This window comes from Aphis gossypii, chromosome 3, assembly GCF_020184175.1.
Source record: "Aphis gossypii isolate Hap1 chromosome 3, ASM2018417v2, whole genome shotgun sequence".
Lineage (NCBI taxonomy): Eukaryota > Metazoa > Arthropoda > Insecta > Hemiptera > Aphididae > Aphis > Aphis gossypii.
Window position 1 is genome coordinate 55,974,902 of NC_065532.1, and position 22,195 is coordinate 55,997,096.

The 22,195-nt window shown below is 29.2% G+C and overlaps 3 protein-coding genes across 3 annotated transcripts; 2 read left to right on the plus strand and 1 right to left on the minus strand.

Moving 5' to 3' along the window:
* The first annotated feature begins 5,997 nt into the window (after nt 1-5,997).
* LOC126551150 (zinc finger MYM-type protein 5-like) lies at nt 5,998-6,894 on the plus strand. The gene is made up of 2 exons (XM_050203925.1): nt 5,998-6,546; nt 6,613-6,894. The coding sequence occupies exons 1-2, from the start codon at nt 5,998-6,000 to the stop codon at nt 6,892-6,894; spliced, it is 831 nt and encodes a 276-aa protein (XP_050059882.1).
* Nucleotides 6,895-7,105: 211 nt separating this feature from the next.
* Nucleotides 7,106-11,722, plus strand: LOC114132402 (uncharacterized). The gene is made up of 5 exons (XM_050203926.1): nt 7,106-7,349; nt 7,418-7,696; nt 7,868-7,946; nt 8,141-8,479; nt 11,632-11,722. The coding sequence occupies exons 1-5, from the start codon at nt 7,106-7,108 to the stop codon at nt 11,720-11,722; spliced, it is 1,032 nt and encodes a 343-aa protein (XP_050059883.1).
* Nucleotides 11,723-15,158: 3,436 nt separating this feature from the next.
* LOC114130434 (uncharacterized) lies at nt 15,159-16,133 on the minus strand. Its single transcript, XM_027995410.2, has one exon. The coding sequence runs from the start codon at nt 16,131-16,133 to the stop codon at nt 15,228-15,230; it is 906 nt and encodes a 301-aa protein (XP_027851211.1). The 3' UTR covers nt 15,159-15,227.
* Nucleotides 16,134-22,195: the final 6,062 nt, after the last annotated feature.

The window sequence follows — 22,195 nt, forward strand, 5'->3', positions numbered from 1 at the left end:
TAAGCAATAGGCCAGAGATCAGAAAAACATAGTTTTTCTGTCGATTAAGTAATAATTATATAATTATGGGATATTGCTATAATTATATCATTTATATAATAGTTATATAATTATTTAATGATGATTATGTAAATCATCATATCACTCTAAAATAGACTACTAGTCCCCTGCATGTCATTGAGAACTCATATAAATACGAGTAGAGTATTTAGAAGTAATCAGAAAGGTAGTACTATTCAAGAAGGTAGTTCACTCCAATGTAAGACTATTGCTCGTCGTGGACTTTGTCACAGCCACATCGCCGCGAGTTTACAGTCATTCCCAGTACTTGTAACTTTTACATAGCAGCAAGCTATTTTACTTATGTTTTATATTATTATGTTTTATATTGTTTAACTTAATAAACTTTTACTTTATTTCAATTAAAACAACAAGTGTTTTAATTTTCAATACCTACCTTTCTCACAACAACTCAAGCTCAACCACAGAACGTGCTACGTCGTTTAAATAATTAATTTGTACGAAGTCGCAGTGTCCTGCACAGCGATCACTACACTATCTTCCCTGGCTGAGCGTACGACGGGTCGGCAAATTGAATGTGTTGTGGTATGTCCCAGTTTGACGTGTTTATTTTTTCGGTTGGTAGAAACGTTGTAATTTTTGGTACAGTTAAAAAATTTAACATATACTGATTTTTGGCTGACCTCGACTGTATTTTTGTTAGTACAGAGTGCGTGGAATAACTTTTTGATTTGTTTACCCCGGTTATTTCGCAATTAATGATTTTATGTGCTAGTCCGAGTTTGTTTGATAACTCTTTTGTTATAAAATTTGATTGCGATCCAGAGTCCAACAATGCTCTTGCTAATACAGGTTTATTAAACTTATCGTATATTCGTATTATTGCGGTAGATAACAATACGTGGACGTCCGCCGACGGAGCCGCGTGCGTAGTCACGGTGCATGACGGCGGTACGGGCGTTATGTCATTTTGCTCGTGAAGTAAGTTATTATGTAACTTACCACATTTTTTGCATCCTTTAAATTTACATTTGTTGTCTGCGTGTCGAGACAAACAATTTTTGCATATGTCCAATTTATTTACCTGTTGCAGTCTATCGTTTACTGACAACGCGAGAAATTTCGTACAGCGATAGATCGGATGACCTTCATTACAAAAATAACATTTAAATTTGTTGGTGCTAGTATGGGATATAGTTTTTTTTGCTTTTTCGACTTTGTTGTATTTCTGCTTATTTTGTGTGTCTGCTAAATTTATATTTTGTGCACCTTCTACGGCTTCCAGTATTTGAAATCTGTTTTGTAAAAAGGTTAACAGATCGTCAACTTCGGGCACTTCCTTTTTTGGCGCTTGTGTTTCCCATTCCTTTAATGTAGCACCATCTAATTTTGTCGAAATTATATGTAACAGCATTGGTCCCCAATTTTTTGGGTCGTAACCTAGTGATTTGAGTGCTGTCATATGTCCCGACAATAAGTCCATAAATTGTCGTAATTTTGATGATTTTTCCTTGGTGACGGGTTCCAAATCGAAAATTGCTTTAGTGTGCGTTTGGACGATTATTTTTTTATTATTAAACCGTTCGTTTAAGCAATTCCACGCTACTAAATAATTTTTTGCCGAGGTTTCGTACGATTGAATGACCTTTTCGGCATCGCCAGACAACGCCGATTTCAAATAGAAAAATTTTTGTATATCCGTGAGTGCTTCATTTGAATGGATTAGTGCAGTAAACATGTCATTAAATGTCGACCATTGCTTGTAATCGCCACTAAAATTTGGTACGTTTAAAGCTGCCAATTTCACAATGGAGGCTTCATTGCTCACACTAGATCTCGCACTCGAAACGCTTTGACCTGCATTGTTTTCGATCTCATTTGAGACCTGAACCGAGCTCGGCCCTTCGACTTTTTTGTATTTTTCTACTAGTCTTATATAACCAGCTACGGCTGTGTAGTATAAATTTTCAAATTCGTCCCGGTACAATTCTTCATTTTCTGGGTTGATGGACTTTTGTTCAATAGTGGACTGTATATTTTGAAATTCTGTCCAGCCTTCTTCAATTTTTTCTTTTTTAACCATTAATTGAATTAAGTCATCGTCTTTAGAAAAATTGTTGACGGCATTTGAGAACTTCGTTAATTTCCCTTTTATTGTCCCGCGTCGGAATGCTAACGCGTTTATATCGTTCATGATATTAGGGCTCATCGAATTATTAAATACCTATTATTGGTATCAATCTATTAACTGTATAACGATAATTTATTGATATGGTCGTACAAAGATTGTCACAAACCTGTTGACAATGTTTGACCTCTATAGTAGAGCCTATACACTTTTAATCGTTCAGTGAAACTTGAACTTTGTACCAATTACATTTTTGTCACACCGTGTTAGCGCAAGAAACTACAACAGGGAATTACGTATCTAAATTTAAGGAAATTTGGTTCTCTTACCTTGAGTAGTTGAATTTCTGGCATTTGAGTTGGTGACACGAAATCAAAATCGGATGCTTTATATTTTCAGATTGACCATTAATACTTTTAACACTTCTTACGTGTATTTAATATTTATATAATAAATCCGGTTCGACAAGGACCATGTCGAGGCACCTTTGTGAGAATATTTAGTTAAAATAAAGAAAAATTTTAAATTGTATTTTAACGATTCGTACACATAATGCCTTTTTTTTATTTAAACAATTTACTTTAACCACATCAGTTATATTTAATTAAAAAGACGGTTTGGATTTACCATTTGACAGTTGAAAAACACCACAATGAGTCTACACTAAAGTTGACGGTAAACTGAAGATAAAACAACTCGGCACGGCGACGCCGACCGATATCGACTTATCTCAATATTTTTATTACCTATATCAAGTATTGAACAATAAGTATATAAATAACATATTTAATTTTAATCATTGAATAGTTATGTTTTTATTATAATATATTATATTTGTTATACTAACAAGTAGTCAACGGTTGGCTTAAGTTCTTTGGTTCAAATAATTGTTTGGATACTGCAGATTTTTGTGCTATAATAGAAAAATTAAAATGTAAAAATATAATGCTTTTCATGTTTTATAGGTAGGTACTAGCTAAGGTAGTATAATTAAAAAAAAACACTATTAATAAGTTTACATACTGTATGTTTTTAATGGTGAATACTTCTGAATATCAGTAGATTTTGCTATAGGTGATGTTCTCATATTTCTTGTGAAAAAGCTATAAAAACAAAAGTGTGTGTAAAACATTTTTAAGACTATATTAGCGTGTTATACATTAGTCTTAAAATTATATGTATTATGATGTACTAACAATGGTATTTAGTCGTCTTTATTAAAGGTGAGGATTTAATTTTTTTCTCAGGTTTTATTTGAGTATAATCTAAAACACAAATATTTCTATTTTTTCATAAAATAGAAAATAGTGTTTAAAAAACAAATTAATAGGTATACAATATACATACATGGTTGACGAGATTCAGGAGATGGATAGAATTTTCTAGGAGATTCAGACAAATTTCTTTTTTTGTTTTTTTCTGCTCTTGCCAAATGAATAGGAGAAAGTGTTTGTTCAACATGTTTATTTTTTCTATTAGATGACATATTTTTCACAATGCTGCAGGAATTATAAACTGTAAACAAAAATATAACAATTAAACATGTTTGGGCAACTATATTAATAAAATTATTCAAGTAGGTAATTATAATATTTCACAGTTATATTATAATATATTCCACAAAAACATGATTATAGTAAAATAGTAATATATAGATAGATACATACTAGATTTTAAAACTGGAATTTTTGATGGCGATTTGACCAATGTGCGAATATTTTTTGATGGGGTAACGGGAATAATATCATCACAAGCTGTTAAAAAAAATAAATCATTAGAAATGAATATAGAGAACATAAATTAAATATAATATACTGTATTTTCTATTAATTAATCATTGAAAACTTACATTTCTTACACGGATAATTAATTTTATCTGTAGTAGAATTATTATCATCTGTATAATAAAGATTTTAAACAGTTTATTAAACTAATTCTGGGTAGGTATAATTATAATTATAAATATATTTATACTTACCAGAATCATAAACCGGTAAATCATAAATATTGTCAACATCGCTATCAGATTCTATGTCTAAAAAAATAAAATAAAAATAATTCATTTTATTAACGTAAGTTAATTATTGTTAACTACTAGGTATTAACAATAAAATATTTTTGCTTAACATAAAATAATTGTTAAAGTAGGTATTTATATACTATAAGTTATAATATATGATATAGGTAATCTTACCTGATTTGTCAGCGCCATATCCAGTTTTTTTGTTATAACGATTATTACCAGATTCTGATGTTTTTTTGTTTTATTTTTTTCCCCATTTTTTTTTTAATTTTTGAATTGTCATCTTCAGTTGATGACAAATCTAAAGTAGTTAATGCTTTCTTGCATTTAGTTTGAGCAATAAGAAATGATTCTAAAATGTACACAACATTACAATTATAGGTATATTTGAAGTATTATAAAGATGATTTCGGATGATTTAGTAGGTAGTATAATAGCAGCAGCGTTATAATAATATTATTAGAATTAGAATACATTTTAGTTGTTATTTTGTAAAAAAAATATAGACTTACCATTATTTGTAGACAATGCCCTAGCTTTAAACCAGACGAACTGTCTAGTATTTGGTATACATTCGTTTTTAATATACTGTTTCACATGGGTCTTAGGCCAAGCACAAGTATTATCTTTAAACCATGAGCTAGGCACTACCCAGGGCCGGTTCAAGGAGGGGGCGAGGTGTGCCCAGGCACCAGGCCCCGCGCTTTACTTTACCAAAATTACACAACCAAAAACAAAAAAAAATTTTACTTTTGAGCAATAATATTTTTAAAGTTTTTAAATGTATTAATAATCTGTTGTTGTATAACTTATAGAATATAGTTAATAACGAATATTATTGTTATTATTTATTATTACTTTCTCCGACATATCAAATATTATTAGTATATAATTTATAATTATTTCTATTTTTGGTTGTCGTCGTCTTCGGCTCGCCGACGGAGAAGATAACGATTATTATTACCGCAGTCGTGTTGTTATTTGTTATTTTTGATTTTCTTCATACTTTTTATACATCGTATTTTACATAGCATACGGACGATACTAATTTAGTCACTTGATACTATTATTGTTATTTTATTTTAACACGAGCACCCGCGGCAATAAGACGTATAGACGTATAGTTTCCATATGTGAACGATTATTACGTAGGTAAGTACCTATTTTGTATTATTAGACTTTTAATTTAATAATTTAAATTATATTATTATGTAAATTATTAATTATTTTTATAAATACATTATATTAGATAATTCTACATACGCATTTGTTGTATGTATTATATTCTGAATTAATATTCATATTTATTATTATTGCTATGACGAAATGGTTTTGTCATGTTTAGTAAACTTGGTGTAAATCATTTGTAATAAAAAATAATTATTTGATGGAACTGTGTACAATTACGTTACTTACATAGACTCCCATTTTATTTATTACATTCAGTCTTCTTAGTGCAGTTTTTATTTAAATTCTAAAAAAACATATCTACATATGACTAACATATATTATTCCTTATATACCTACATGGTATTCATTGAGAATAAATCTATATTTGTCGGTATAATAACTAGAGTTCAGGACTGATGCATGAAAAATGATCAAAATATATGCAACAAGCAATTAAATATATTAGGAGCGTGCTAAATTTATGGTTTCTAAATAATATTAAAAAAAAAATACAATTCTATATTTGCATTTACAATTTGGCACTAATTATCAGTAAATATAGTCTTATCTAATTTCTATTTTATAACATTTTAGGGCTGTGTAATGTGTAGGATAAAAAGTCTTTTAAACATCATAAATCATAAAAATACAAATCATGACAAGTAGAGATAGAGATAGATTTAGAAAATACGAGTCAGAAAGTAATAAAAGAGCACGTCAACAGCAGAGAGACTATTTTATAAAAAAACAAACGGGATCTTTCGATAAATATCTTAAGCCAAGGCCAACTACATCTCAAGAAAATGTTGCATCTGTTGTAACTAAAACTAATAATGAATACGTCAATATAATTTCTGATAGTTCAACAAGTATTTATGAACAAACATCCCCTCTTATATCTGAAACTGATCACATCCTTCAGAATAACGTGACTAAATCTTTAGAAAATGAATTATCTACAATTTCTTATAACGAACCATCCGCAGCTGTTCAACATTTAAGTAATTCTACTTTTGAATCTCCAATAGTTATAACTGATTTAACAGACCCAGGAAATTGGCCAATCCATCTTACTCATGCTGTACGTATCGATATAGTAAAAAACGGCCCCTGTAAAGTGGAAAATTTTAATTACCCAATAGACTCCGAGCAGAGAAAATTTTCCGATTATTACTATACTCTCAGATTATCAAATGGTGAAGATGTAAATAGATATTGGCTAATTTTTTCTAAAAATAAAAACTGTGTTTATTGATTTTATTGTAAACAGTTTCCATCACATATAAATGGACTTAGTACAGCGGGTATAAACGATTGGAGACATTTATCAAGAATTCTGAATAAACATGAAAATTCTTCAAATCACTTACAGTCACTAAAAGCTTGGTATGAACTTAAAACAAGAGTCAATAAATGTCATACAATTGATAATGACCATATGAAAATAATCGAAAAAGAAAAAGCTCATTGGCGGAATGTCTTACTAAGAGTTCTTGCTGCAATACAGTATTTAGCTAAAAATAATGATGCTTTCCGAGGATGTTTTATATGAGAAAAATAATGGTAAATTTTTAGGCATTATAGAAATGTTGGCGAAATTTGATCCGGTCATCTCTGAACATGTACGTCGTACTAAAGACAACGAAACGCATGTTCATTACCTTGGACATAATATTCAAAACCCGTTGATTTCCATGATGGCACAGGAGGTAAAAATTAAAATAATAAAGTTGATAACAAATGCTACATATTTTTCGGTTATTATGGACACCACACCAGATATTAACCACTGTGAACAACTTTCTATTATAATAAGAATTGTACAGATCGATTTTGAAAATGAATCTAGCTGTTCTGAAATAAAAGAATATTTCATGGACTTTGTAAATGTTAGCTCAACTACTGGAATGGATTTATCAAATATTTTGATTGACAAATTTAAAGAGTATGGTCTCAACATACATAACATTCGAGGACAGGCTTACGATAATGGGGCAAATATGGCAGGTTTATATAAAAGCGTAAAGGCTCATATTTTAAAACAAAATCCACGAGCATTTTTGTCCCGTGTGCAGCACATAGTCTTAACCTCTGTCTCAAGGATGCTGGAGGAAATTCTTCTATGGCTCAATTATTTTTTGGAATGATTGAAAGGATTTATGTTTTATTTTCAGCATCAATAAACAGATGGGAGATTTTAAAAAAACATTGTAATAAGCTTTCTATAAAAAAATGGACAGAAACCCGATGGAACAGTCGTGTAAACGCTGTGAAAGCTATTCGATTCCAATTAAACGAAGTTATAGAAGCTTTGGAGGAGATTTCGGATACAACAAATGATTTAAAAATAAAAAGTGAATCACATTCTTTAGCCAAAGAAATATGTACTTATGAATTTATTTTAAGTTTGATAATATGGAATGATATTTTATCTGAAATAAATATTGTTAGTATGAGTCTACAGTCAGTAACAGTTGATTTAGATGTTTCAATGAGCTTACTAAATAGTTTAATTATTTTTTTAGAAAACTATAGAGAAAATGGATATGGATTAGCTAAAGTTAAAGCAGAAGAAATTATATCACCAATGGGAATTGAAATAAAGTTAAAAAAAAAATAGAATAAGAAAAAAGACCAAAATGTTTGATTATGAAAGTATGGATGACTCTTTGACCAACGAGGAAGAAAATTTTAGAGTGAAGTACTTTTTAGAGTTAGTTGACCAAACTCTAGCATCAGTAAAAAAAAAGATTTGAACAAATAACTCAATACAATGAACAATTTGGATTTTTATATAGAATTGGAAAGTTGAAAAGTATGGGAGAAGAAGAGTTATTTAAACATTGTCAAGATTTACAAATAACACTCACAGATGGTGAATCCTCAGATATTGATGCAACTGATTTATGTAGTGAGTTGATCATTTTTCGCACTATGGTAAATGAAAATACTACTGCCATTATTCAAGCTCTAAGGATTCTTAAAACATCTTGTGGTTCATTTCCTAATATAAACATTGCACTTAGAATCCTATTGACTATCCCCGTGGCATCTGCAGGTGCAGAAAGGGCTTTTTCGAAATTGAAAATTATTAAAAACTATCTTCGTAGTACCATTTCTCAAGACAGACTTTCTGGGTTAGCAACACTCTCAATCGAAAATGAATTAGCAGAAACATTATATTACTTATCGACCAGTTTGCACTTCAAAAAGCTAGAAAAAAAAAATTCATTTAGTTATTGTATTATTAGGGGTATTATTACATTACATTTGTTTTAAAATGAACCAGTGATATTGTAAAAAATTATGTTAATTAATTAATAATTATTTAATAATAACAAATTATTAATTCATGTTTTTACATTGTTTAATATTTTTGTATGTATTTGAAAGGATTTTATTAATATTTATTTAACATATAATTGAATTTATTATAGTAATTAAAATATTTGAGAAAAACATTTAATGGAAGGTAGGTACCTACATGAATTTCAACTTGTATGATCTAAACGTATTAGACGTACGTACGTAACGCACTATACTTATAAAGTTATAAACATCGAAGTAAAACTAATAACTTGTAAATAATAATGCTAATAGGTAATCCAGTAAGTCAAGTAAGTGTAACAAATGTATGCAATCTGGGAGACTTATTTATTTTAATAATTTTTTGTATTTCGTACAAGTGTCTAGGAAAATCACCATTTCATTTTCATATATAAAAATTATTTTGCACCAGGCCCCACGAATCCTTGAGCCGGCACTGGCACTACCTCTACAGCATTGTCCTTCAAGAAATGAATTACCGACCACGTCGTATTCAATATAATTGTTTGCAAAAGTAAATGTACCATTCAACGGTTAATAAAATTAAATGCATTCAATTTCAAATTACAGACAACACGCACTTTTACAACAATTAACAATTTTATTTCAACAATGCGAGTAGACTACCCGGAGTAGTGAGTACACGAATTACAATCGACGCATTATAGGTTATAAGTAACTATAGTTTATCATGGTATTTAACAAGTAATCTGCAGTAACCTGCACATAATGTTTATGACGCCATGACACTTTATGTCATATGACAGAAAAGTAAACAAGACACAAGTCGACCCCGCGTAGCGTACCCAACCCACGTGACAGTAATGCTGCGGGCTGACAAAATTACCACTAATTCTATTTTTAGTACACAGAGGCGATGAAAATCGAGACTCACGATTATCATTGCGCATGCGCAATTCTACTTATTTAACTGTCGCGTGCATTTACTTACCTACTACATACGCGCGTGTGTGTAAATTTATGTACACAAGTACAAACTTAGAGGCGATGTTAAACGATGCCTCTTTGACGTTAATACGTTATTGGAACATTGCCGCAGGGTGATATACTGGAGTTTGTAGCGACGTAGCGTAATAATTATTTCGTGCATTTCTTATCTGTTCAACACTATTTTGATAATAAACACATAATAATAATAAATAATTTAAATAATTCATAATTTATACTATTAAACTTTGTTAAGAATTTAAAAAAAAATAGCGAAATATGTACAACCGGTGAGCCAAAAAGTATTCCCTTTGAGTACTATTTACTATAAAATTTTATGTGAGACGCCGCCTCACACTCAAAACTGCCACTTTGTTGCTTTATAAATTTTAATAATTTTAATTATAATTGATATGTACTGGCATCCGCTTTAATAAAATAAATGTTAATAAAATGTTCTTGAATTAAAATTAAACCTACTGCCCTGTAATGCTGTATATTTAAAAAAGTAAACAAAACAATTTTTATAAAAACACTTTATTATGTAAAACAACATTTTAATATCAGACACAATATATATATATATATATATATATATATATATATATTTGTATTAAGTGTAACTATTGATTTAATGATGTATGAAGAACTGGAAATGTAATTATTTTATTGATAATTGTAAGAACCATGCATTTACATTTAATTTCATTGACATTGTAATATTTATTATCCACAGAAAGGTTATCAACCACATATATTGAAAGTTTTGAGCTATTTACTGGTTTTTCATAAAATTCCATTTTATTTAAAAACGATTTACCAACAATTACATTATGACCTGTTTTTGTGAAACATATATTAAGAACTTTTATAATTTCTTCATTCTTTGTTATTATAAAACTATCAGACTTTGAATGAATGTTAATTTTAAAATTCCTAATAATAAATTAAAATTTCATATTGTGGGCCAACTAAATGTTAGCACAATGGTGCATTTTGATGTTGTTTTTTTAAACAAATATCAAGTTTAATAGTTGTCGCTGAGTATGGTTTATCATATTGAAATTTATCTTTGTATCTCTTGACAGCTTGCTGTAAAGGCTGAGATCCTTTCTTAACTGTTTTTTTCAATATTTTCATATGATTTTCAAATGGGTATGCACTTGCGTTGTCTAGAGGGCCAAAGTTAAAGTAATCTTCTGTTATGTGTTGTAAAGCATGGATGTTATGCGATGCCTGTTCTGTACCATATATGGCACAAAAATCATTGATAAAGAATTTTAAAAGCTGATCACAATAATTTAACATTTTACTTAAATTTGGTGAAAGCAATATTGTAAAAGAAATATGAATACAAAGAAAATTAAAGTAAATTTTTTCATTTTAAATAGATTTTAATACCACTGGACCTGCATATAGTAAAAATTGTCGAAACTCAGTTGCTTTCCAGTGGTTTATTTCTTCTAAGGTTCTTGGTTTTCTTGGAAAGTCACTTGTCACACAATTTTTTAAGCTTAAATGATCAGTATTTAATTTTTTTACTTGATTACTATTAATTCTTACAGTTTTTGGACCTAACCACAAACGAAGAAGTTTTCGGGTTATTCCTAAATTACAAATATGCATATAATCCAAACAAAATACTTTAATTATATCTATGTTTGGTAAATTGGTTTGTATAGACATTTCAGTATTTATTAAATGATGTTTTTCTTGCATTTTATTCACAAATGATTCATGTGTCCTCTTTGTCGCACCAATTTCAGGAAAAAAAAGTTTATTTTTCTTATATATTCCTGAGGTTCCACACCTGGTGCAAGAAAAAAAGCCAGGATGCCCTTTTATTTTTAAAACAAATGATTTTGCCGGAGCATCACATATAATGGCATCTAAAATTACAGTTTTATGTACATTTTTTTCTTCTATTTCTAAATCTATACCATTTTGGAGGAGCATTTTCATTTCTTCATAGAAGTCTAACAAATACTCATTACTATCAATTGGTTTTTTATAGCTCCAATATATTCCAACTGGAAATACAATATCTTTATTGGGTCTTATATAGCACAGAATGGGCCAAAAACAACTTCCAGAACTTTGACTAATTGGTAGCCCATCAATTCCAAACACAAGTTTTATACTATTACTGTCATCATTATTAGAATAATACCAGATTCAATACCAAAGTGGTAATAACTCCCAGTATTTACATTTTTAATTATTATCTTTTTGGATGATATTGATGTTTGTAAAAGTGTTCTGGAGTCTTTTGGTAAAACATTATTGAAACAATTATGTGTTTTTAAAACATTTAATAAATCATTGACAGCTGAATGACTTACATTATGATCAACTGCCCAATTAGCGAGTTGATCATTAATTTAATGTAATGGTAGATCATTTACAGTAAACTAAAAGTTACAGTAAAAGTTTACTGTTATTCTAAGAATCCATTTTACTATTATTCTTATAGTATAGTGAATTGACCTATACTATTAAAATTAAAGGTATACGTTTAATCCAGCTTACTGTGTGTTTGGTCATGGAACTCCTACAATTGTAGTGGTCGGTCTCAATGACTACACCACCGAGTTAACAATAATAATAATAATAGAATAGCAAGACCTATAGTATGCTGAAACTAGTGGTTGGTTTGTTAGCTATTGGCCACATCAAGTACACCGTTAATTATAGTATAAATTGTATGGCCAAACACATACAATAATTTATTGTTTGCCAATAAGAATATATAAAATAATAAATAATTAACAGTCAAAGACGTCTCTTTGACCAGTTAACAAAATACATACACAATATAATATTGCAAATAATAAAATAATAATATCAACAAGAGTGATAAACAGTAATATAATGATACTAATAAGATAATACAATATTTACGCGCCTCCGACGACCGTGGTGGATGAACTGGACTGGTGACGACTTGACGTTTTGATATATGATATAAGTGACGACAGCAGTATGACCCCTTCGAAGAGGTTATCACGGTTAGGTTATCAGTTATCACGGCAATCACGTATTTACGTATCGTGCTTACATAACCCCACGTCAACAACCGTTATTTTATGATTTAAATAATTTACACTATAAAGTATTCGCGATTGAAAGGAAATATAGGTAGCGCACTAGTCGATATTAGTGATAAGGCTAACGGGGAACATGGTCGCCCGGCGGCCGAGGCCTGTGCTGTCTACAGTCCACTGACTAAAGGCAAAATGCTTTTTTTAGTATGAATATTATGATTATTGTGTATGCACATTGATATTACATTACACACGTTATATTTTTCATTAGTCAATAGTCAATAGTCATAATAAAGTTGTTTTAGTCTGTCTATTTTGTTAAAATGTTTGAATCAGTAATAGAAATAACTAACATCATTCAGTACATTGGTGATTTTAAAAGACCTTTTATAGAAGGTTCTGAGATTGTAAAATGCAACCATATATTAGAAATGGGTGTGAAATGTAGAAATGAGTCATATATTAATATTTTAGGATTATGTTTACAAACCAGTGATCTAAATGGAAAACCTCACGAAGTAAGTACCTACATTTTTTCAGATATTTTTGTCTAATATTACTAGAAAATATGTATGCCATCACATTTTGGTAAAGCATAAATCTAATAATTACTATTTACTATTTTTAAATTTAATTTTTGTTACCTATCTACTTGTCCTAGCTTGAAGTTATTGTTTCAAATACGAAAGATGTTTTGTCCACGAAATGCTCATGTAAAGCGGGAACAGGGAAATGCAAACATGTTGTGGGCTTAATGTTAAAACTGCAAAAGTATGTACCTATCTACTAGATTTTAGAACCAATAAAAGATTCATTATTTATTTTCATATTATTATTTTTTAATACATATGTATTTAATTTTAAAATAGGACCCCTGAAAATGAATTGGAGCTGTGGAGCTGTACTGGTCTTCCTCAACAATGGGGGAAAAATAGTTCTGCTTCGAAAAACATGTATAAAGCTGTTCCATTAGAAGAGTTCTGTCATGTTCAACCTATGAAGCCTAGGTACAGCCAAACCCTACCAGATGATCTACCAGATGATATACCTGATGACTTAAAAGACAAAATTGTACAAGAGTTTTTATTAGGTAAAAATAATTTTTAGAGGTCTCTCTAGTGTTGTAAAGTATTTCACTGCAAGGCTGGGCAAGTTAATGATTTTTTTTTAACTCAGTTAAGTTAAGTTAATATGCTCCAATAACAAAAAGTTAAAAAAAAAGTTAATTTGTTTATACAACTCTAGTGTACTTAATTATTTTCCAACCCAAAACTAAATTATAGACTATAATGTTTATACTTTATAGTATAAAGTTTATACAGTATTTCCATATAAGTTAGATTCAATTATTAAATTTGTATATTATATAACACTAGGTAAATTTGTGTAAAATAGTTAAAACATAAGAATCTACAAAAATATAGTATATATATATTATATGTATATTTCATTAGGATTTCCTGATTCAGAATTTGCTATTCATAAATTTGGACGACATGAAATACCAGAAATTCAAAATGAAAAAAAATTAACCATTTCGGAGCAAGACCTATTAAATTATATTTTAGAAACAAATAGTCCTGTACTATTCAATGATGAAGAGTACCTTAAGTTGATTGATAGTAAATCACAAGATGAAATTGATTTTTTTTATGCAAATGTCCATGTTGATCGTAAAAAAGTTGAACAAATGTGTTCTAACACATATCAACAAACTGGTTTTTTATGGTTAAAAGAAAGGAAAATTAGGATAACAGGTACTACTGCTTATAGTTTTTTTACTTACTCCAATAACAAAAGCCCTGATTGGGAGTCAAAGGTCAAGCAATGCTTGATGTCAAACTTTTCTGGTAATTCTGCTACAAAATTTGGAAAGGAAAATGAACCTAAGGCCAGAATTTGTTTTGAAAAAAAATATTATGTAGAAGTTCTTAAATTAGGTTTCATAACTAATGTCAAATGTCCATGGTTAGGATTCAGTCCCGATGGTTTTTTTTACTTAACAACCAATATTTTCTTTTGGAAATAAAATGCCCAGTCAAAGGACGTACATGTCATGGTGCAGATTTAATAGCTCAACTTAAGTATATTGAAGTTAAAAATGAAAAGCTTTTTTTGAAAAAAAAACATAAATTTTATGCTCAGATTCAGCTTGGATTATTACTAAGTAATATAAACATGGGTTTATTAGTGATTTATGCAGAAATGAATGACTCTATAGTTGTAATTAATGTTGAATTTGATACAAATTATTGTAAGCAACTTTTTGATTGTTTAACAAATATTTATTTTGAAAAAATTCTTCCCAATTTAATAAACCATCTTGAATAAACAATAAGTATCTTTATTTTAAAAAATACAAAACATTTCTATTTTAGTTTATATAATACAAAAACTATGTCAAAATGTTACCTTAATATTAAATATTAATAAGTTATTAACTGTTCATTTTTACATTTGTATAATTATATGTTATTGTTTTGAATAAAGTAAAATGTATATTTAACTTTGGTTTTGTTCTAAAATTATTCATTGCATATTTCCATTAATTTAAAGCATGTCATTATTAATTATTATTTACTATTTCAGAAGTATTAAATCCACCTTCAGCAATTGTTGGACGAGATATATTAACCACACCACCAATAACGACCATTATCTTACTAACTTTTGGTGTAAGAGCCCATGGAATTTTATTTTGAAAAAACTTAAAAATTTTAATTCGCTGTATTGTTCTTTCTACATGAACTCGGGCTCTGGCTATTTCTGTGTTGAACATACCATCTTCCAGTTTAAGTTGCTTATTTTTGCCAAGAAAAGGGGGTCTGTGTAGAATTAAACCACGTTCTGAACATTCTTTTTCAATTAAAAACCCTTTGTCAACCATTATTCCATCACCTTCTGTACACATATCTAAAATACAACTTTCATTCAAAATGTGCTTATCGCTAGCTCTTCCACCATATATTTTACTTATGAATGTTATCAAACCATCTGGAGCAATTCCTATCATACATTTTATGGTATTATTTCCTTTATAATGAGAATAACTCCTTATTTTACATGATAAACATTTTGGGCGTTCTACTCTAGTCTCTGTACAATCAAGAATCACTCTGGTATTAGTAAAGTTATCAAAGCATTTAGGCATATTTCTTTGAATTACTTTCTTAGGAGACCAAATAATCACATTTTTAAAAACTAAATATAAGAGGTCAATTGTTTCTAGAAAATAATTTGTACAGCAAGAATTAGATATACCAAAAAACACTCCCAAACTCACAAATGTTAAGTCTAATTTTAGCTTCATGAAAGTCATAGTAATTCGTTCCCTCAGATCAAGCTTAAAATGTATATTGTACTGCAACTTGTTAATGACTAATTGTGATATCTTGGTAATTTGATCCAAATAAGTAATTTTTGGTATACCAGTAAGTGCATTCAGATTGGAATCTGACCTAATTAATTCCATAATATTCATTGTTGCAAAAGACATTTCAGATAAATCTGTAAGAGTATCAACTTGAATTTCCTTATCTTCTGTTTTCTTTGATATAGAAGAATTTGTAGTTGAATATGACAAATCTGGTGATTGAGTGGGTGTAGAACAAATTATTCTTGTATATTCGGAACACAACATTTCACATCCAGAATTCACTTGGAGATTCTCTTTGTCAGCAGTCAACATTTCACATCCAGAATTCACTTGGAGATTTTCTTTGTCAGCAGTGTTTTCATCTTTGCTAATTAATGATTCAGACTCCTTACATCCTAAGCCAATTCCAATTCCATTTTCAATGGGCATAATATTATTATGGCTAGAAATAAGAACTTGTAAGTCATTTTATACTTTTAATAGGTAGGTATGTAATGTAATTCATTAGTAATTAAACTTACTTCATAAAATTTAGACATCGGCGTGAAGCTCTCTGAGCTCTTTCAATTTTTTTACGCAACATAGGACTTTTAATTATTTTGTCAAAATGACGTTTTGGTAAATTCTGAGATGGCAATGCGGTAGGTTTTAATTTTTTTCTCTTCAAAGGAGAATTTACTGGGAAATTAAAATGCATAGTATAGAATTGTAATGTTTTTATAGTTTCTTAAGTTAGCTTATGATAATGATTTATTAGTATACATATATTTTAAGCATATAATGAATGGTTTAATTATGTAACAAAATAATAATGATATAGCCAATAGGTACCTATTAGTTGTAAATTGTTTATTTACAAAATTTAAAAATATATTATGTTACCTTTACTAGACATCCTATAATCTGATGAAATGAAGTGTGCACTACAAACAACAAACATGTTTGTAGGTTTTTTTGCCATTTTTAATAATATTTGCCATTTTTTCCTTAAACCAGGTGTTTTAGGAAATAAATGGAATGATATATTATCATTGGTACAGCTCCTAATAAAACAGTTTTAAAAATAAAAAAATATGGTGTATAGAAAATTAAAATATAAACATTCAGTTAAATGTTCATATTTATACAGTTATTCGTTTTTGAATTCCAACAAAATAAATGTAATTATTTTTATTAATTACCTACCTATTTGAACACTGTGGAACGGAACATGCCTTATGGGTCTTATTAGTTATTATTTTTGGACTTGTTGGAAGGTAATAATTATGATCATACATATTCAAAAAATACAATATTACAAAAAATTAATAATTAATAATTTTTATAAGTATTTCATATTGTGTTGTACTGTAGACCTGTAGATGCCTGTAGTACCTACTGTTGTACTATACACATCTTCCCCGTTATAATAGTTCTGATGACTTCCACAAGGTAGCGCCTGTTCCGCTTTCAATCGCGAATAAAACGAAACACGTTCTGCGGCGATTTAGCAAACAAACGGCACAGAGCCGAACACGACAACAGAACGTGGATTCGGCGACACCACGACACACTCGAACAAGGAGACCGCGAGCAAGCGGCGACAGCGAGACGGCGATCCACAAATCGGTCAAACACCAGAGAAACGACAGGCCGTAACGGTGGCAAAGGTCGCTGGAAAAAACTGAACTGGTCAGGTGTCTTGACCGCCGTGTACGTATGTTATCGTTGACAATACACTAGCAGGCGGAGGGGACGACACGGCCAGTTCGCAAATATATCAGCTGGACTTTGATCTCGGTGCGCGAACACTGTGTAAGCATTTTATGATTTTTTAGTTTAAAGTTTTGAGCATTTAAAGTATAAAATACTTGTAGGTCCTTTGTAAGTTAAAATATATTATAATGTGTATATATTAAGCTGAATTAAATTCTTGTCTTAAAATTGTATAATATAGGCCAATAATTCTACTAGTAGTCTCTAATATTATACATAAATATAACTAAGTAACATTAATTCTTTTGAACATAAAATTGTGTTATGTTATATGTTAATAAAACAAAGGTACTTATGACAAATGTGGACACATTTCCTATTGAATTATACAATATTTTCAAATGCTAAGTTTGTATCAATTTTGTATCTGAATAGTTCTTAAAATAAGTCTATTTTATGTCTTGAATATACCTATATTACATCCAACTAAAGATTAAAATTATTTTGTCATTGCTTACAAGTGTTGGTGTGCGACATGTACCTGTTGGATAGGTACTTGAACAATTGTTACATCAACACCTAAAATTTAATTCTAGATAAAAATACAATTTATTTTTATTTTATACTTTAGTTAAACATTAGTATACCATCTTCATTTTCCAGTTCTTAGTAAAATTCTCTCCATAGTTCATATTTTGAAAATAATTTCATGATCATAACATAGTTGCAATTTCGTAAGTACTTTGAAAAATTTGTTTCAAAATAAAACTTGTGCCTATCATGCTAAATTTAATTTAAAATAAACTGTTTACCTGAAGGGTCCTCAACAGCAGGTGTTATAACTACTGGCAGTTCTGGATATAATGGAGCGTCTACTGTTGGCTCTGGAAAAACTGGAGCATCTAAAGGTAAAGTATCATAATTATTTTCCGAATTTTAAACATACAAAATAAAAAATGATTTTAATTTTTATATTTATAGTTCACTGACACAATAAGTAGATGTGAAAATGATTAAAAATACATGTTAAAAAACCTATATAATATATTAGATACCTATTGGTGGGTAATCAACATCAACATCATGGCCTAAGGTGTTGTTCATGTAAGTTTCATTGACTGATGCAACCCGTCTCAAAATCATCATAGTGTCACCTCCATTTATTATGTCTTGCAGTGCAATATGGATTATTATGTTGTTTCTATTCCTAGAAGAAACAAATCTTCTCCGTACCTGTAGAAATTTAGTTAAATATTTTTAATTATTCTAATTTTTAATATTTAATTTTGATTTTTATTATTTTAAATTATGAATTAAGCAATGCATGTAGGTATTAACTTTACAATGATTGAGTTTTTTATTATTTTTTTTATCAAAAATATATATTGGCCAATACTTTTTAAATTATCGGGAAAAACCAAGAGCTAGACTTTCCACTCAGAATACATTTTTATTGTATTTATTCATTTATCATTGAATTCAAATTTTACACATTCATTACATTGACCTAATCAATGACAAAGTAGGTACACTAGACACTTACCTAGCAGAAAGTTATTCGTTTATTATATTATGATTATAATTAATTTTATTTATAAAAATATATTTATTACCATGTTATGAACTTATTTATTGGCCATTTAATATTTGGCTCAGCTCCAACCTCGTTGTGTTTTCCACACTTCAGATTAAATCTAATATTTATAATATACTATACAAATATAATTTATGATATATTCATCAGTGCTTAAAAATTATTTACCATAACATCTCCATAATGGTGAATGAACTTCCAAATACCCAAGTAGGGTGAAAGAATGACTCTACAAAGTTATTTGTCCAGTGATTTAATCCGTGGACAGAAAATCTTTCTGAACCTACTACACTCATCCAATACCGATCGAAGTAACTGAAGACTAGTCGTAGTTCTTCAAAAACTTGTTGCTCTATTGCAATTGCCTTAACCATAATCAGCCCATCGGATATTGTGAAGCCTCTAACATTGGGATATGCTTGTCTATTTGCAGGTAGGTGTGGAATAGCAGGCTAATAACTATAAAATAATATAATATTTATATATTATATATATTATTTAACCATTTTATATTTCTTATAATTATTTCATTGCCAAGTGTACTATATTTCTGCTAGTAGGTAACATTTTCTCTGATAACTGTCTTCAATCCAATGTGGTGTATGTGTCTTAAAACAGCCTGTATAAAATTAGTATAGAATCCTACTATAATCTAGTTGTTTTTATAAATATAATTAATAGGTATATTGGAAGTGTTTCAGATAATTACCTGATTGAAATGAAAAGAACAATCCACTTGTTGCCATTCAGAGAATACTGTTGTTATGGCGTTGCTAAGACCAGTTTCAAAATCAGTTATAACTTTAACTGGCTCTTCGTTAGAATAAAGCAATCCAAAACTTAAAATTTACCGCATAACACATACATATGCTGCTTGTGTATGACGAGCAAGCATAAACCACTGGGAAACTCTTAACATTATTATAAATATTTCAAGTATGTTGATTTAAAGTAATTAAGCCCACAAAAATGTTCTAAACAAAATATATTATTACCATATTATTAATTATTAAATATAATATACACTGTAAGTTGTTGACGTAGATCAGTGGGATGGTTAGGTAGATATTTAAAAGTACCGTTTACTGCCACATTCGATATTTTTATATTGTTTTGCCTTAATGTTGTCACTATTTCAGTGTTGGAGAATATAATGCCATTTAAAAACCTTCAGTAACTAATTAACTTTGATAAAACCTAGTCTCTAATAATAAGTAAGATACATGTTATGATTAATTAAAAATATTTAATACATTAATTTCTATTTTTACAGATTATCAATAATTATAATAGAATATAATACTTACGGTTTCCAATAGTATTTAAGTATCTCTGCCTCCATTCTTCATAGCTAAACATAGCACCCCATTCTCTAGTTGTACTAGGTATTGATGGTTGGTGCCCACATCTGTGCATCATCATCGATGAAAAAAGTGTATGTCATTGCTGCCCCCGGAAACCTAATTATTTAGTATTAGGTATAGTATACAGGTTATAATTCAAAATGTATTTAGAGTAGATACCTCTGTATCTCTTCATTATAAATTGAACGTATATTTGTTTGTCCTCTCACAGCTTTCTGTCTAAATAAACGAATTAATGCCGTTTGGTTATCATTGTTTTCTACCTATCGCAGCGGAACACATGTATGAGGTTTTAATAGCTTGGAATCACTATAATCTAGTTCTGTGTTGCCTTTACCTCGACATTGTGCATTAAAATAATTTATGTATCTCAATTGTTTGGTAATAGTAAAATATCAATAATTACACATTTAAATTATCCCAATGTATTATTTTATATTGTATGATTAAATTTTACCTTCTGTTTGTAGTTTCATTATGGTTGTAGTATTGAAAATTTAAGTTATCAATATAAACATTTGATCGCTCGTGAACTCCTGGCTCCATATGAACGCCATTCCGATTACCTACAGTTTAAAAATAAATATAACCTAGGTTAAAGTATACATTAATGGCGAATACTGACTCCAAAGTATATGATAATTTACTTTCATGTATTAAAATTCTATTTAATTTATAATTCAAACAATACTATACAAATTTGTATTTATATAGGGAAACCAAGAAAGTGGTGGGAAGATGTTAAAAAAAGGATGTGGAAGAGATGAGAAGTGATGCCGGTTGAAGAAATCTAATGATGAACAGAAAAGGATGGAAGTTCGTTTGTGAGACGAGATGGTCTTAGGGACCCATAAATCCAAAAAGAAGAAAATGATGTATATTGTACCAAATTATTAACTTTTGTGTAATTATGCTAGAATTTATTATATAATACATGTCAAGATAAATCTGTATATATAAAACAGTTAGCTGATTGACTGCTATCAACGCACAGCTCAAACCATTGGACGGATCTGGCTGAAATTTGGTATACAGATAGCTATTATGATGTAGACGTGCGCTAAGGAAGGATTTTTTTTAACTTAACAATTATGAACTATTTATAATGATGTGTTTACACCATAAACTAAGTTAAAATATAAATCTCAGTACATAATATTATCTAATCTCTATTCTATCTTAACTATTAGACCGTTAGACCGTGGTTTTTATACACCTTTTATAAATTAACAAAAAAACAAAAACTGTAAGTATCTTTAATAATTTATTATAATTTTATAAAATATAAATTGTAAATTACACAACATTGAAAATTAGTTATCACTATGATTTCCTCGTATGACCATAATATCATCAAGTAAATAAGAGGATATGGATGATCTTAGATCGTTGCAAATAAACTTTAATCCGGAAAACGTCCTTTCTACAGTCACCTATAAAATATACATATACAATGTACATTATTTAAGTATTATTGTTCAATAGATGTCATACATTTGATGTTA